Source organism: Myotis davidii, unplaced genomic scaffold (assembly GCF_000327345.1).
Source record: "Myotis davidii unplaced genomic scaffold, ASM32734v1 scaffold69, whole genome shotgun sequence".
Taxonomy (NCBI): domain Eukaryota; kingdom Metazoa; phylum Chordata; class Mammalia; order Chiroptera; family Vespertilionidae; genus Myotis; species Myotis davidii.
The window spans coordinates 2,655,182-2,671,502 of record NW_006300363.1 but is presented as its reverse complement, the minus strand read 5'-3'; the positions used below and the strand labels follow the sequence as shown (position 1 = coordinate 2,671,502).

Here is a 16,321-nt window from a genome sequence, read left to right as displayed (position 1 = left end):
TTTAGAGAATAAACAGTAAACGTGGTAATATGAGACAAAGCAAAAAATAAATTTCAAAAGGATAAAAATGGACAGCACGCCCACTCTTGGAACTTTAATATACTGCTGCTACTTCACTGTATTTCCCAGACCTTTACTGTGGAGAGACAACACAGACTACATTGTGGATGAAAAAGCATCATCTCCATTCTTTTTCTCACCCATATATTTAAACTGGACTTTCATCCACTACCATGTAGAGTTGTGAATAATTACCCTTAAAGTCATGGCTTCTTTTCATTCTGAGGATTCTACTGATCAACACCAGGGTAGGAAGCATAGCCCCTACTGTAGCTCTGCCCTCCAGAGCCCTGGCACATTGGTGCTGGACTGGAATACTTCCCCAATAAGCCTGTATTGGCCTCAGAAATCCATCTCTACATGACCCTGCCCCCAACAGCCACTACTGACCAATCCATTGGCCACGGCAGCAGAAATGCCATTGGCACCTTCTCTGCTTTACCTGGAAAGGAGGTCCTGAGCGCTCTGAAGCTCCAGCTCTCCAAAGTGACAGAGGCATCAACTAAGGAAGGTGTGTGAAACTTCCTAAACTTCTCACTTTATGGTTCACATGCTGTCACCTTTCATAGAGCCAATCAAGTTTTTTCAAAACAACTCATTATAAACTCAATCTTCTTTAAAAACTTTGATGCTGTGACAGTGCAAACAGCATTCATTTTATTGCTCAACTTCGGCATGGGCACATACATAGTTAATTTTTAAAAACCATTTATACAGATGTTATTGATAAAGCTCATGTAACAACTGAGTGAAAATACAAAGAATATCAAAGCTAAAACACTCTGTAATAAATACAATGAAAATGATAAAACTTTGTTTTTAAAGTCAGTTTGGGAGAAGGAAGAATATTACATTAAGTGAACTAATTACATCGAGAAACAAAACAACTCAGCATTTGGTACAATCATCACCCTAACAGAAGAAGGTTAAACACCACAAACGGCACCCATGTGTGGTGCTGCAGCTTACAAACAGAAGCGGAGGCTGCTCTGTCAACGAAAAGATGGCTGGACAACCTCTAACTCCCATCAATGCAATCAGCTCAATGCACCAGAAGTTCAAAGCGGACTTAGTGTTGTAAAATAAAGCAAATTACATTGTATTTAAAAGAAAGGAAACTTGTGCTCTGGACTGTAAATACAAGAAAAAAATGATGATAAAAATAAAACTCATTCAGGGCAACAAACTATGTGCAAAACAAGATGTACATTATACACAGCACTATTTAAAAACTCTTTACACCAAGAAATAAGACCCTCTGAAATAAAACTCACCTCTGTACTGCATATGAGCTCTACAAAGTAACCACTGTTCATAATTAAGAATTCATGATGGAAAGGCAATGCACGGATACACAACAGCACATATCTGAAATAACACTAGAGGATTAGGAAAAAACCCAGTTAAGGGGGACATGTGGAAATAAATATTCACATTAAACATGAGGTGCAAGTCTAAGGTTCAAGGACACATTGAAGGGTTTTGTTTGCTTAGCACCTATTTGGAAATAATTAGGTAACATACTTTTGAAAATGAAATCTAAATCATATTTTTATAAATTACATTGGTGATACCACAGACTATTAGGGTAATTTATTTATTTAAAGCTCTATTAAGTCATTTTTATAAAATTTTAAAAGGCACTCAGAAAGCGATGGTATTTGCCTGCTTGATATTTTACTTTATGACAGTAGCATTTCATTAGCACTGCCTCCATCAGCTATGATTTCTCTAAAGTGTTCATGTACTTAATTTTTACCGAAAGATTCTAAGAGTAGGCACAATGACACTGCACTAGTGCTGTAATATGAGAGAAATGGACCTGCGACTGATTATCAAATAATATACAAAGCTTTTCTGTACCTTTCAAGATGTTCTTCCGTACTACTAAGAATGCAGAGGGAAAGCACAAAGTGGGAAGAAAAAGGTCAGCAAAAGCACAGTTAAGATTATGACTAGGTTTGCATGTAGCAGTCAAATTTGGCTGAATACAATGAATTTAAATTTTTAGAAACTACACAAGTAGTTTTCAACTTTTTTAAAAAAGCAGGTTTCTATTTCTTTTATCCTCCCCCTACCCCTGTGAAAGCTTACTTGGAATTCCAATATATGAGAGAGAAAATCTGGAGCTGCTCTGAGTAAAGGGGGTGGGGAGTTAGAAGCCCTGCTGAATACCAACTAGTCCTTTCCTCTCCCTCACTCTGTCCCTCTTCTCGCAAACCACTATTCTGAGGCACCTCTGAGGAACCTCTTCGCTCTACGAACAGACTGGAAACCAATCCATCCCATGAAAGAACACACGGGCCTATTATTCATTTGATAAGCCACAAAATTTAAACAAAGCTATATCATCAAAATTTGCTATTGTTGGTTTCACATCAATATATTGAAAAAAGAATAGTTCAGATTTCTAATGGCTGAATTTAAAAAAACCTGCCCATGATTTCAGATTTTTCCAGTCCCTCACTCCAGAATTTTGGTTGCCTTCTGGATCATGCAACATGCCTCACCCTGAAAGCTAAATCTGGATATTTCAAAATCAGATGCTGATCTTCAACACCAACGGAACTGGGATTCCCTTACTTCCAAAATTCACTCTTCGGTTTAAAGTAATTTATACTATAGAGTTAGAATCGCTGTTTCTTTAGTAATCACATCCCCTGCCCCACCAGCCACACCAGCCCCACTTCATTTTGTTAAATAAAAGCAGGATGTTTTAAGTTTGCTAAATAATCTACAGAGCAAATTTTTTTCTTTTCATAACTTTAGCTGATTAAAATATCATGAGCAGCTGAATAAAGATTTAGGATGATTTGCTTGATAGAAACTTACACCGTAATTAAAATATAATATAAACTAGGTGTACTGGTCAGAGGAGACTTTGGTTTACAAGAAATAGTATATCTATTAAAGTTAAGTTGACCCAGCAAAGAGTTAAAATCCTATCCCATCCACATGATCTGAGAAGCTATAAAAATGTAGGATTTCCATTTAAGGTGAAAAGTAAAATCGAAAACACCTGGTCATATTGATTCAAGATAAAAAATTAGGATTTGTTTTTAAAGTCTCTTAAAAATAGGGAGCCCCTGAAAGCATCTTATGTAGCAAATAAGCTACTAAGTTTAGACTAAATGGTTGCATTAGGAATTTGACAACCAAAATTATATAGCTGTATTCCAGGTAATTTGTACTTGAAAAAATGTAAAAAAGACTCACCTAGGCTAGATTGAAACATATAATGCTTTTAAAATATAATGCTTTGCTATAGAAAAATGTAATTAAACGTGTAAATGGCTTACTTTTTTAAAGACAATGATTCTTTTAGCCAATTGTTTACAAAGGTAGAATAATTCAAAATAATTTTATTTCATTTTTTTTACAAAGAGCAAGTACAGGAGCTGTTCAAAATCATGTATTCAATCAAAATGAAATGTGACTTGTACCGCCTGCTGAAGTTGTCTTGATTTCTGAGACTTGAAATCTGTGAAGCGATGTGAATAGGTTACCTTTTATAAAAATAGTAGTAGTCTTTAAGTGTAGAATACTGCCTAACTCTGGAAATGTAGGAAAAGTCAGCATTCTTTAGGTTCAAGATATTAATTTTAAATAGCAGCTGAATGCGGCCTCATGGCAATGCATAAAGACCTGTTTCTTTCCTTGAAAAGGAATTTCAAAATTGTCCTTTCCCCTCACAGTGTCCTAAAATTTAAAAAAGGGAGGGGGGCATGTTCCTGTATTTCAGCATTCCTTGACACTGCTGAGAGGAGGCTGTCGAGCATAAATAGTCCTGGGTAGAACCTTGAAGTCTGTCATTCCACAGCAAATCCACACGTTTCTTCGATGGCTGTTAGCAGCTTCTCATATAACTTTTCATAGCTCTCATAGGGTGGAATGTCGATTCGATTGAAGCTGTAAATAAGCACATCAGACTTAACACAGTTCCTTCAAGATAAGCAAACCAGCCTCCAATAGCCACATCGCTCTGTGTGTCACACAGAGAAGTAAAGGAGTAAGGTTATATTTCTCTAGAGCAGAGACTACCACTTGTGGGTGTTCCTACCAATGTCAGAATAATCTTAAATCACTCAGAGTTGCCTATCATTCCTTTTAAAGGTCCATTTAATAGTAAGAACAATAAATGAAAAGCCACCTGTTTAAAACTACAACACACATGGAATTAGAGGGGAAAGCTCAAAAATAACTCACCACGTGTGGGCTTTGGGCAGGTTGTTAGTGCAGGCATCAATTTGGTGGATGGTAAAGAGTCGTGGGCCTGCAGCACCTGCCAAAGGAGTAAACATGGGTCAGATCACTGCAGGTGCCTGTATTCATCTATAAAACATCAGGATGAAACTGGTACATAAACCACAGGGTCTAGGGATAGAGGAAAATTGGTGACTCCACACAAGCTGCCAAAAAAAATTCTTTTCCCAAGAAAAGAATCTGGGTTTGAAAGCTGGAATTGACCTTGGATAGGCTGGATTCCTTAATATCCTAGCATTTCAAATTTGAGAAAAAGTTCAGGATTGAAATCCTCTGCCAACTTCTTTCTTATATAAGATATCTAAGTCCCAAAAGCATGAGAAGAAAAGTAAATGGGCAAATCCACGATTAAATATACACCATTCAGAAAGATGATGGCCTAAATGCAAATTTAGGTTTTAATGGCTCAGACTTGGCTGAGAGTAAATGATCAGCAGTCTACAGAATAAATTTGTTAACATAAGACAGCCCATACAAATATATGTAGAAATACAACTTCACTTTATGGGCAGTCTGATAAGGATGAGTTCTCCAAGTACGGACTGTCACACAACTCCCAGTATGCTTTCCCCAGGGACTTCTGACACTGTGCTGTGGGCAACACTGTAGGAGCATGTACTGTCTGGCTTTGTATATCCTCAGTCATCACCAGCAGCAGCAACTTGGAAAATGAAGAGCTTCAAAGATAAAGCACTGCCATCCAGTGAAGCGCCATCGTCCAGTCATTAGCAATATTACCAACTCATCCAAAAAGCAAGCAGCTATTCCACAGAAAACTATGCTTTAACACTGAATATGGTTGTAAATAAACAGGCTGATGCCATGCAATGCACATGCACTGACCCAACAAATGGCTTCCACAACTCATGCTGCCTCTTTCTGTTAAAGGATGAAAAAGGAGAGGGGAGAGGCACCCGGGGGAGGTGTGGGGGTGGACGTTCTGCCAGGGTGAGATGTGGAGATGGCAGTGGACAGACTTCCCCCACAGAAATGTGCAGCAGAATCGAAAGCCAGGGGCATGGAAAGGCAGAGCATCACCACACACAATCGAGCGTGCGGCACTCACTACAATCACAGAGAACCCCAGCAGAAAAAGCTCTTGGGAGGGGAACAAAGAGAAAGGAGAAGAAGGGATCAAGATGTGAGAGTTACAGATCAGAAACAGGGTGAAAAGAGAATCTGTTGATAAGCACCTGGTTGTAAACCAGCTAGATAACCCAAATACAGACCCCTACCCCAATCGTGTGGAGACAGGCTGGGCCCTCTGGCCGACTACCTTGTAAAGCTTTGAAGCCCTGCAGAGGCACTCGAGACGATCCCGTCACAAACTGAAGCAACCGTGCTCGCTGCTCTTCATCAAAAAACTCCACGGCTTTCCAGAACCACTTGACCACATTGCTGTCCGGTGTGCAGTGTTTCAACCGGGTGTTGACCTTCCAGTCGTTAACATCTATCTTTCCAAGTCCACAAATAATGAGCTGTTAAAATATTGCACAAAGCATGAGCCAACGGAAACCCAAATTAAGCCAAAAATTCCTCAATATAGAACTTCAGATTTGTAGTGTTGGCTCTCATAGGGTGATTCTTAAATTCGAGGGTACACACCAGAATCATCTTGAAAGTTTTTCGAAATACACACACCAGGTCCTATGTGCAGAGATTTTAATTCTGTGGATTGGGGTGATACTCAGAAGCTGTGTTTTAAAAAGCTCTACAGGCAACTATATTCACTTTCGGATTACCCACCCAGAGTCTGAGAACCATCCCTGTGAGCGACTCGGCAAGATGGAAGTTCTATAATTTCACATAATTCTACTTTTTTATTTTAATGGATAGAAACTAGACTCCACAAGTAAATACAATTTATATGTGCCTTCCTTAAGACCTGCATCATATTCTAGTTTCAACACTTAACTAGCTAGGGGATTCTGAACAATTCAGTACATCCCTTGGCCAGTAATTAGTTCCCTATGGCAGTAACATCTATTTCACTGCATCCTTGACAGCAACCCGTGGCGTACAGGAACTCAAGAAATGTGTTGAAAAAGTGATGCAATATGTTTGATAATCTCACAACTGTATCAAAGTACAAAATACATAAAAGCACTGATCTAGTGCTCTGTGTGGCGTCCTGATGCAGGGTCAGTGGAGGTGAACGCCATCAAGATCACCTAGATGCTATTCATACTTAGGGTCCTTCAGGCCCAATGCTAGCTCATCTCAGTAACGTGTTTCTAACAGTGAATTAGGATAGTGTGTAGTGTAAAACATAACTTGCAAATCCTATCATTCTATTAACCCAGTATAACACTAAAGTAAATTATATATTTTTGTAAAATATATAAAAACTTTTAATTTCATTAGCAGCAGAAGCTATATAATAAACTCTATCTCTATTGAATAAAATCTCCAACAAAACTTCTATAGGGTTCCGAGGATTATGGAGCCACAGCCACACTGAAGAGGGAAGTAGCTATCCAAATAGGATCACAGAAGTATTTATACCAAAAAGTAACTCCTAAATTCTTTTCTTCAGAAGTGGTAATTATAAGGCCAAATTCCTCATTCATTGTATGAACTAATGAAAATGCATTGTATTTCAGCTTTATTGCCGATACTGTTTTCTTCCTCCTCTTGACCATTCACTGTTGAGCAGTTCAATCACAAAGAGGAAAGGGGATGGTACTAAGTCAAATCCATTTTTAGACTTGTTTACTAACAGGTTTGTTAACAGATTTAGTTTTAAAGACACTGAGGTTAATAAATCATGTAGACTTTGAATATTTATGCTCTCCATAAATTTGGAACCTCTGATAGAATAAAACCTTGATTTTTTTTACAAAGTAGTTCAATGAAAATTCAGATGTATTTGTTAAAGGTCTTAATTAAAAAACCAGAACTAAGGTGCTTTAAGGACCAGCTTTGAAAGAAAACAAAACCAAAAAAAAAAAAAGTTAATTTTATTACTGCTACTGTTAATAATGAATATTTCCAAAGAGACTGAAGATGTTTAGACACAGTTTATCCTAAGTGTTTTAATTATTTCCTCTATGACCTTGTTTACCAAATGCCTTCTTGCAAAGCTTCGTGTAAATCGACTGAGCTTAGGATTTCATTCCAAATAAATTTCAATAGAAAACAACATTGGAAGAAGTTACACATAAGACATGAAATCTGTTGAAAACAAGAACGAATAATATGAAAAAATAAAATGTCCACAATATATGGGAGATCGCTCATTTGTAGAAATTCCACAGCAAGATGGACTTCCTATGAATAAGAGTGCTCACAGTCCTGCACCATGAAACTTCAAAAGTGCCAGAAATACAACTTTCCTCTGAAACTAAGAGAAAATTCCTAACCTTTCCTTGCTACACTAGATGATGTCATGACATTAATATACTGACCTCTAGCTCCTTCTCATCAAATGTCTTCAGCAGATGCTGTGGAATGACTTCATTAAATCCTTTCTGCAGAGCCAGGAACTGAGCCTCGATGCCTCGTAAAAACCTCCAGTTCACATAGAGCCTAGAAACATGGGGCGGGGGTTTCCTATGATCCAATATGTTCAGATTTGGTCATTATGATGAATCTCTACTTTAGCAACATTACAAGGTGGCAACCTTCCACTAACAAAAGTTGCATCAACAAAGCAACTCTTCCCATCAGAGAAATTCCGAGTAAACTGGAAGTTGGCTGGAGCTCGGATGGATCTGAAGTCACAATCTGGATGAAACTTCCTTCAGAACTTCTAGCCAAAAGCCACAGACAAGAGCCCATTCAACAAAAATCACTATTTTTCTGGTTTCACTTGAAAATATGGTCTGAATATGTTAGGTGTTTTGTTTATATTTTGGGAGCAGTAGATGAGGGAAGAGGTAAAGAGAATGAGGAGAAATAGTAAAAGCCAATAGTAAGCACTTTTTAGTTAAATATTCATTGTTCCCTGGAGGCTTTAAACCCCCAGAAGATGTAATTTACCAACAAAAAGTACACTACATCCACTGTGTAGCTTTTCTTATGCTTTTGACTTGTAATTTTATAAGTGAACTGCTTTTTAAAAAATCTACCCAGGAAAACCTCTCCATCTCACACATCTCAAAACTATTCATCTTCCAAGTTTGTCAACATATCCTTTCCCAAATTTGGAGAAATAGTTCTCTACTTTAAGAAATAAGTTACTTAACATTATATCCTTTGGGGGACCTTATTTTTGTGTGTTTGGTTAAGGGGACACCAAAACTGCTCATCTGCAAAAAGGTTTTCTTTGTCTCAAAACTCTACTAGATGAGGGATATTACTAAGCACTATAAACACGGCCAGGGGCTGAGCAGTCCACACCAGGTCCTGGAAGTGACGCACAACAAATTCAGGAAATGCCCATCCATTCTTTCATTTTTTAATTATAAATATAATAAATGCTTGTTAGGTAAAGAAAAAAAAAACCCTAACTGTGGAGACAGAGTAAAAGCTGAAAGTCCATTATTTTATTCTCTTTTCCCTCTCTACTCCCAGGCCCGGCACCTCCACTCCCTCATCCCAAACACTTTACTTGGTGAACAGCCTTTCTGAACATCTTCCATATAATTATAAAACACAGAATGTCCCTAGATAATTTTTCTAAGACTTGCTTTTTAAATCTGACAGCTTATACAGAGTCTCTCTTCCTTTTAAAAATCCACATACTATTCTGCCAAATATATGTATTTAATCATTCTCCTCTAAAAACATTTAGCACTTTTTAATTTTTTAAAAGTAATATTTAGTTGAACATCCTTTCTCGTAATTATTTAATTACATGTGTTTCCACAGCATAGATTCCTAAAGCTGGGGCTTTTAGTTAAAAAGCATACACATTTTTATTCTGGAAGCTATTATCAAACTGCTTTCCAAAAAAAGCTAACTCAATGCTCATGCCCATCAACCATCTGTGAGACTGATGAGCCTTGTGTATAAAGTGGGAACATTTTAGCCAGTTAAGACTTGGGGACATAATCTATATAAAGTAGTATAATGCATGTTTTTGTTTACACTCCTCATTTGATTACCAGAGTTTTATGTTCAGGAGAACTTTAGTTGCCATAGTCAAATGATCGAACCCACTACTTTTAAATTCCTCCATCAACAGGTGATTTTATAAAACTTGGGGAACATTTTCTTATATCTACCTTTAACCTCACAACATGCTTATTTGCAACAGGGCAGGTGCTAGAATGCAGCACAGAAGTGCTTCTGCATAGCCAGCCCTGGTAGCTCGTGGCACACGCCTGTGCACAGTGTTTCCTGGTATCTGTGCCTCTACAGTCTCCTCCAAACTGAACCTGGGTTGGCATGTGACTGGCTCTAACCAAAAATATACAGCACAGAGGTGGCGCTGGCCAGTTCTAGGCTTAGGCCTTAAAAAGCTCCGACAACTTCTCTTGTGCTCTGGGAAACTAGCCAACCACCCCTCTACCTTGCTGGGGAGAGAGAGGCCACGGGGAAAGTGAGAGACCTCTGATTCCACGTGGGTGTAACCATGGAACCCAGCCAACAGTGAGAATGAGGCCCCAGTGGCTGGTCCAGCCAGCCCCAGCCCTCGGAGCCCCCGACTGAGTCACCAGACATGTGAGTGAGGAGGCCATCTTGACGTTTCTGTCCCCACCAACACCACACGGAGGAGCTGTGTGCTATGCTGTTGTTTATCCTAACTCCTAACCCTCAGAACTGAGCAAGAATAAAATAGTTGTTTTTAAGCCACAGATTTCTGCAGAAACCTGTTTTGTAGCAATAAGTAACATGACCTAAATACTAAAATGTTTTTCTGTTCTGCTATTCTAGAACATTCAAACGATTCTCGGTCTTGGGAACACAGAAGTGGTACCTGACATATTCCTTTTTATTTTCTTCGGTAACTGGGATACTCTTGCCATTTGGCTTAAGCTCATGCTGAATAATTTCCCCATATGCATTGTGTTCGACACAGAAGGTATGGTCCAAAACACCTGTAATATCGTTCTCACTGGAAAGGAAAGAGAAGGAAAGATACTTAACTGGGAAAGCTAAAACGCAGATGTATTAACTGTGAGACGAATAAAACTCGAACAGCTTATGGCATGACAAATACAAGGCCAGATTCCTCTGAATATTCCTGTGCTCTAACCCTGGTTCTGGGGCAGAAAGTCAGAGCTTTAACCCTCATCAACACCAGGAGCATTTCACTTCCTGGGCCACGGCCAGGCTTTGCGGGGAAACTTCAGTTGTGTTTGGCCTGCAGGTAAGAAGCCCTCCTTGAGTCTCACTGGTTTGGCAAGTAAGTATAGCCAATATACCTTCATAAGCTAATGCCCTCCCACAACACAGAACTGGTTCTTACAGACGCCCCTTCTTAAAGCACAGCTTCAACAATCATCACTTCTGCAGGAATCTGTTATTGTAACACATGCAGTACGGGAAACAAACTTGCATCACTTTGGGAAAATCACTAATATATAGTAGTACTTCTTAAAATAGGGCATACTAGATATTTTTTTTCCTTTTTAAAGTAATAACGTTCACTAACTTTTAGGAATTTGAAATATACAGGGAAGCAGTAGAAAAAGGAAAAATCTAATGTGGTTCTATCATTCAAATAGTCACTCTTCGTATTTTCTGTGTTTTTTAAATTTTAAAGAAGTACATCCATTGAGCAGGATATTTTTTAAAAGCTCAGATTCTAACTATAATGAACAAGACTCAATACATACAGTATCCACACTAAACTGTTATGAAGATCTGGATCAACTAACTCCATGTCATCCAAAGTAATTGACTTCCCAAGCAGCTGTTTATAAAACGGCAACGTGAAGCCACCATCAATATAATGTCCATGAAACACAGCCATTCCCATTATTCGTCCAACAAAGTGGAAATATGATAAGTGTTCCTGAAATTGAAAAGAGTTTATATAAATACTGAAGTTAGGCACCGTTCAGGGAATTTTTAATAAAAAATTAAAATTTTGGCAACATTAATTTTTTTGTATCAACTTATACTCTAATTTACAACTATTTCAATGGAATAGGCTATCATACCAAAACTCAGTAATCATTAGGGAGAGTTTCTACTGGGCATGCTCAAGATTCCCTACATTGTTATAAAATGTTACACCAGAGTCAATGCCTCTCTCAAAGGATACAATCACTTTGTAAAATTCATCTTTAGAAATTAAGTCCAGACAAGAGTCCCACTGCAGCTTCATTAAACCACCTATAGATCCTGTTCTCTTCCTCTCACATCTTGCTAAGCCCTTTACAATCTTGGCTGTCACAGAGAGAGGAAAAAAAAAAGCTTTCAACCCAAAACCTCCCTATTTCCCTGACCTAAACAGAAACTGAAATTCAAAACCTCACAGATCTAGGGCACAGATTTCATGTCTAACTTGGACTTGAGTCCCGATTCTGAGAGTTACTAGCTATGCATACTTGAGCAAATTACTTAATTCCTATAGGATTAATTTTCCACATCTGGAAAAATAAGGGTAATAATAGTATCTAAAAAGGATCTCTGTGAGGAGTAAAACATGATGGAGCCCATGGCACTGGAGCTGGCAGAGGGTAAAAGCTCAACAAACATGAACTGTTATTACTACAGCTACAATGGCAGTAATGGGACCCCAAGCAGAACCTTCGCCTGAAAATCTTCCCTTTGTGAAGGACTGCCTGCAATGAATCTAACATGCCTACCATGTTTGGGTATATCTGGTCTTTCCTGATAAATTGTTTTGTTAATTAGTATTTTAAACTTCTTTTACTTCTCTATTTAGTAAATGATCTTTAAACCCCCCTCTTATCTTAAAAACAGCATTTGTTTCCTTGTAAAAAGTAATATATGTTCACTACCCATAGTCTAATACCCAGAAGTAACTAATGTCATATTATAGGGTAGAGCCTTTCGATGTTGAAACATATACCTATTTCCCAAAATTGTATCATACTATATTTTCCAACCCTCTTTTCACTTAATACATCACAAATACCATCTTAACATGTCATTAACTTTTATCCCACAATGTCATTTTAGAGGCTATATAATATGCCCTTGTATGGATAGCTAATGGAAATAATGTAGAAACAAATTAGTAACAGCTGCTAACTTTTATTGAGTGATGAATATTTATATGGTTAATAATGTAGAGCACTATGCTAAATAGTTAATGTGCAAGATCTCATTAAATTCTCACAACCCTTCTCTGAGGTACAAACTCTATTATTTTTAGCAATAATAAAATTGAAGCTCAAGTCAATGAATTTGCCCAAGGTCACAAAACTTAAGTAATGGGACCTGGTTATGATCTCATGTCTAACTCCAGAATCTGTTTTGTAACTGCTAATGTCATTCTGCTTCATGTCACAATGTAATCAACCCTCTGCTTATGGACAGTGATCCTCTTCTGAATTGGGACTACTACAAACAAGATGCAGTCAATATCCCTAGGCCCAAACTGCTGAACATATCCATAAGCATTTACTTGAGAAAATTTTCTAAAGAGGAACTGCTAAGTCCAAGGCTGCGACTAGGACAAGGAAAGTAATCCAAACTAATTGACATTTAAAGATGACAAGTATTATAGGTCACTTGTTAATTCACGTCACCAGAACATAACCATACCGGGTTAACTGCAGAATCAGGATTGATCTGCAATGTATAGATATCATCTCTTGAGTACTGGAAGAGGCCATAGTATGGATTCAACATTTCATGCGACAAGAGATATAACCACTCCCTAGAAAACAAGACATGACAAAGGAATTTTTTGTTAAAGAATTTATTTTTATTAAAATATGCTATTGATCATTTTAGCAAAGAATTTTTTAAATAAAAGAAAATAAAGCACTAACTAGTTATAGATCACACTAGAAAAATCTACCATGCCCAAAAAGCAAATGGAAACGCTTGTTTTATTATTATACAGTCACTTCTCACTCACGCAGGCAACTTTATGACATAGCAGCAGAGTATAAAGGTATTACCCAGAAGTACCAACTATTAATTACATAATGCCTCCCAGCAGTCTGCTCCTTTTAATTGCTAAATAAATTTGTAATCCATCATAAATATAAAATAAAGGGAAGGGTATGGTTCAAAATGTACTCGGTAGCATAGACACAGCAGTAATCCACTCTCGCTTTCGGCTAGGGCAGTGGTCGGCAAACCGCGGCTCGCGAGCCACATACGGCTCTTTGGCCCCTTGAGTGTGGCTCAAAATACCACATGCAGGCGCGCATGTACAGTGCAATCGAAACTTTGTGGCCCATGCACAGAAGTTGGTATTTTGTGGAAGAGCCACACTCAAGGGGCCAAAGAGCCACATGTGGCTTGCGGGCCGCAGTCTGCTGACCACTGAACTATTAGCAAAGGCCAGCTTAGGAGTACCCTAATTAAGTTAATAACAATGTGCCTACCTATATAGTTTAAGTTTAAAAAATGTGGCTCTCAAAAGAAATTTTGATTGTTGTACTGTTGAGATTTGGCTCTGTTAACTAATGAGTTTGCCGACCACTGGGCTAGGGTGTGCTTGCTGTTGGTATTGTTTTAAAAGGAAATTCCATTATCCATTCCATCATCTTTTTTGTGTAAACCTTGAAATGTGGCGTGATAAAAGTGTAAGTGTTCACCTAAAACCAAGACGTGATATAGAACATACTAAAAAATACATGTTTGTCCTAACCTGTATTTTTTGATGTGTTCCTTACCACTTCTTGGTTTCAAGTGTAAATATTTTTAAAACCTCATAATAAGTAGCACTATCACCTTAAATTTATTAAATCCTTCATATTTTTCAAAGGATGAAAGATAACACTCATTTTGAGGAAACTGAAATACAATCACTAGGCTATCACAGATGTAGTTCTCATCCCGATTCCTGTCCTTCCTCACCTAGGAAAGGTATTTAAATGATATGTTCTGTTATTATGAAGTAAACACACTGAATAATACACTTTAAGGAAATACAGTGAAATACTTTTAATAAAAAGTTAAAAAAACATGTTTTCAGTTCTATAATGTGATGAAGTCTAGTTCACATCACCACCTTTGAGGTAATATTTGAAAAACGCGAGATTAAAATGAAAGGGAGGTTTCCATATAAGAACGTTCACAACAGGTAACACCCACAGACATGCCTTATACATGTCTTGTGTATTTTTTAAAGAAAATCCTAATTTTTGTTTTGTTTCACCAAGTATTTAGAACACACATGAAAGCAGAACCCTACTTTTGGCTTCTAGCATGGAATTAGATCAGAAAAAGCAGTTCACTGCCACATCCCAAACCCTGAGGGTAGTGAGGTTAAGAAATAACAAAAAACGATTTATTTAGCTTATACATATAATTATAGCATTTAGATCCCATCAGCAGGTAATTAATAAGTTTTCACAATAAGCATTAAAAACCAAGATATAAATAAATCATAAGAATTCCACAGAAACGATCAAGTCCTAAGTATGATGTACAAGGGATCAATTCTAAAAATCCAAATTAAAGGAACTTCCATTTGCAGGTAAAAAGGTTGCAGAATGAAAAAAGTCTACAGGTAAAAACAAGTAATGCTAAGTAATAATTATGGGACTTGGTGAAAATACAATTTAATTAAGCCTGGATTTAGATTTGGGTAAGTGGAATTATCAGGATGGTCCTTTAGAATGTTTCAATACAGAGCTATAATGTTTCTGCTACATTTATATAAAGTGAATTTTCACACCTAAAAAAAATACTTTATTTATGAATATAACATTAGGACCACTGAGGACACACACACACACACACACACACACACACACACACGCTCCTTTAACAAGGTTAAAAAGCATGGCAATGAAAGCAAAGGGAGCAGTACTCCATTTAGATTATGTCATTAAAGCCTGAAGACTGTCCCTGACAATATAAAGCAGAGGGAATAACACACACTAAAGGGGAGATGAAGAAAATACAGGGCCTATGGTCCACCAACAGTCCATGTATGGCTGCAGCTAGTTTTCAGAGGGTGTTCCATTGGACTCTATGATCCATGAAGGAGTCCCAAACAGAAAGTCCAAAAAAATCTAAGTAATCATTACTATTCTCTTCTGGTGAAAGTACTACCCTAACCTCATTATGAATGTATTGATTAAGATATCCTCCTATTGTAAAAATTAGGGAATATTATACTAGAAAATAAATATCGATGAGAAGGTTACACCAGAGGGAGTATCTTAAATTTGTATATATAAGGATTCATATGGCATTTCCTGATGAGCGAGTCTTTACCTGGCAACCCCTCCATAATCAAGACCTTCTTCTCCACGAAATTTTATCATCAATCGCTTCCAAAGATCTTTTGGTCTCATTTTCATGACCTGTCGATAAGATTCCTTAAAAACAAAATTAATATACTATAATTACTAGGTGCTTCTAACCTGTTATTTAAACTCTCCCTCCCATTCTACCTACAAAGCATGTTTATAAATAAGGTGAAATTCAACAATCAAATCAATGGTTAAACTCCAAGTGTTTGAAACCTCTTGGAACTTCTAAAAACAAAATGAATATAGCTTAATGCTACTGAAACCAATTCATGTGATAAACATTATATTAAAGCCTACTAAGTGCAAAACTCCGTAGTTAAGTTCTATGAACCACAGCAATGATTTCACTCATATTAAAAACAGAATTTGATAGAAGTACCAAAATTTTTAAAGTTGGTTGACCTAAATCTAGGTAGGTTACAGGCAACAATAGAAAGTAAAGGTAAGAAAAAGAAAATTCCAAAAGAATATCAGTAATCATTAGTGCTCTCTGCATTAAATCAACAATGTTATTATTTTAAAATACAAATGATGGATTACAGACAAGGCCAGAACTGTTCTGAAAGAAAAACAGTTCATCTTTTGGGAAAAGGGTTCTCCAGTCCCCAAACCTCTTGCCCAGGAACCCTCTAGGGCGGGAAGTGCCTGCCTTGGAGCTCTGCCACCAGTTCTGTAAGAACGCTGACGGTGGTGTT

The 16,321-nt window shown here is 37.5% G+C and overlaps 1 protein-coding gene across 1 annotated transcript in view; it reads right to left on the bottom strand.

Annotated features, from left to right (window-relative positions):
* Positions 1 to 696: 696 nt before the first annotated feature.
* Positions 697 to 16,321, bottom strand: part of SMURF2 (SMAD specific E3 ubiquitin protein ligase 2) — a gene marked incomplete at its 5' end in the record, with an annotated part of 42,042 nt that continues 26,417 nt past the window's right edge. The window contains 8 exons of the mRNA XM_015572444.1: positions 697 to 3,969; positions 4,267 to 4,342; positions 5,600 to 5,801; positions 7,731 to 7,875; positions 10,187 to 10,324; positions 11,049 to 11,227; positions 12,952 to 13,066; positions 15,589 to 15,692. Coding sequence (XP_015427930.1) covers positions 3,870 to 3,969; positions 4,267 to 4,342; positions 5,600 to 5,801; positions 7,731 to 7,875; positions 10,187 to 10,324; positions 11,049 to 11,227; positions 12,952 to 13,066; positions 15,589 to 15,692 — 1,059 coding nt within the window. The remainder of the gene's footprint in view (positions 3,970 to 4,266; positions 4,343 to 5,599; positions 5,802 to 7,730; positions 7,876 to 10,186; positions 10,325 to 11,048; positions 11,228 to 12,951; positions 13,067 to 15,588; positions 15,693 to 16,321) is intronic.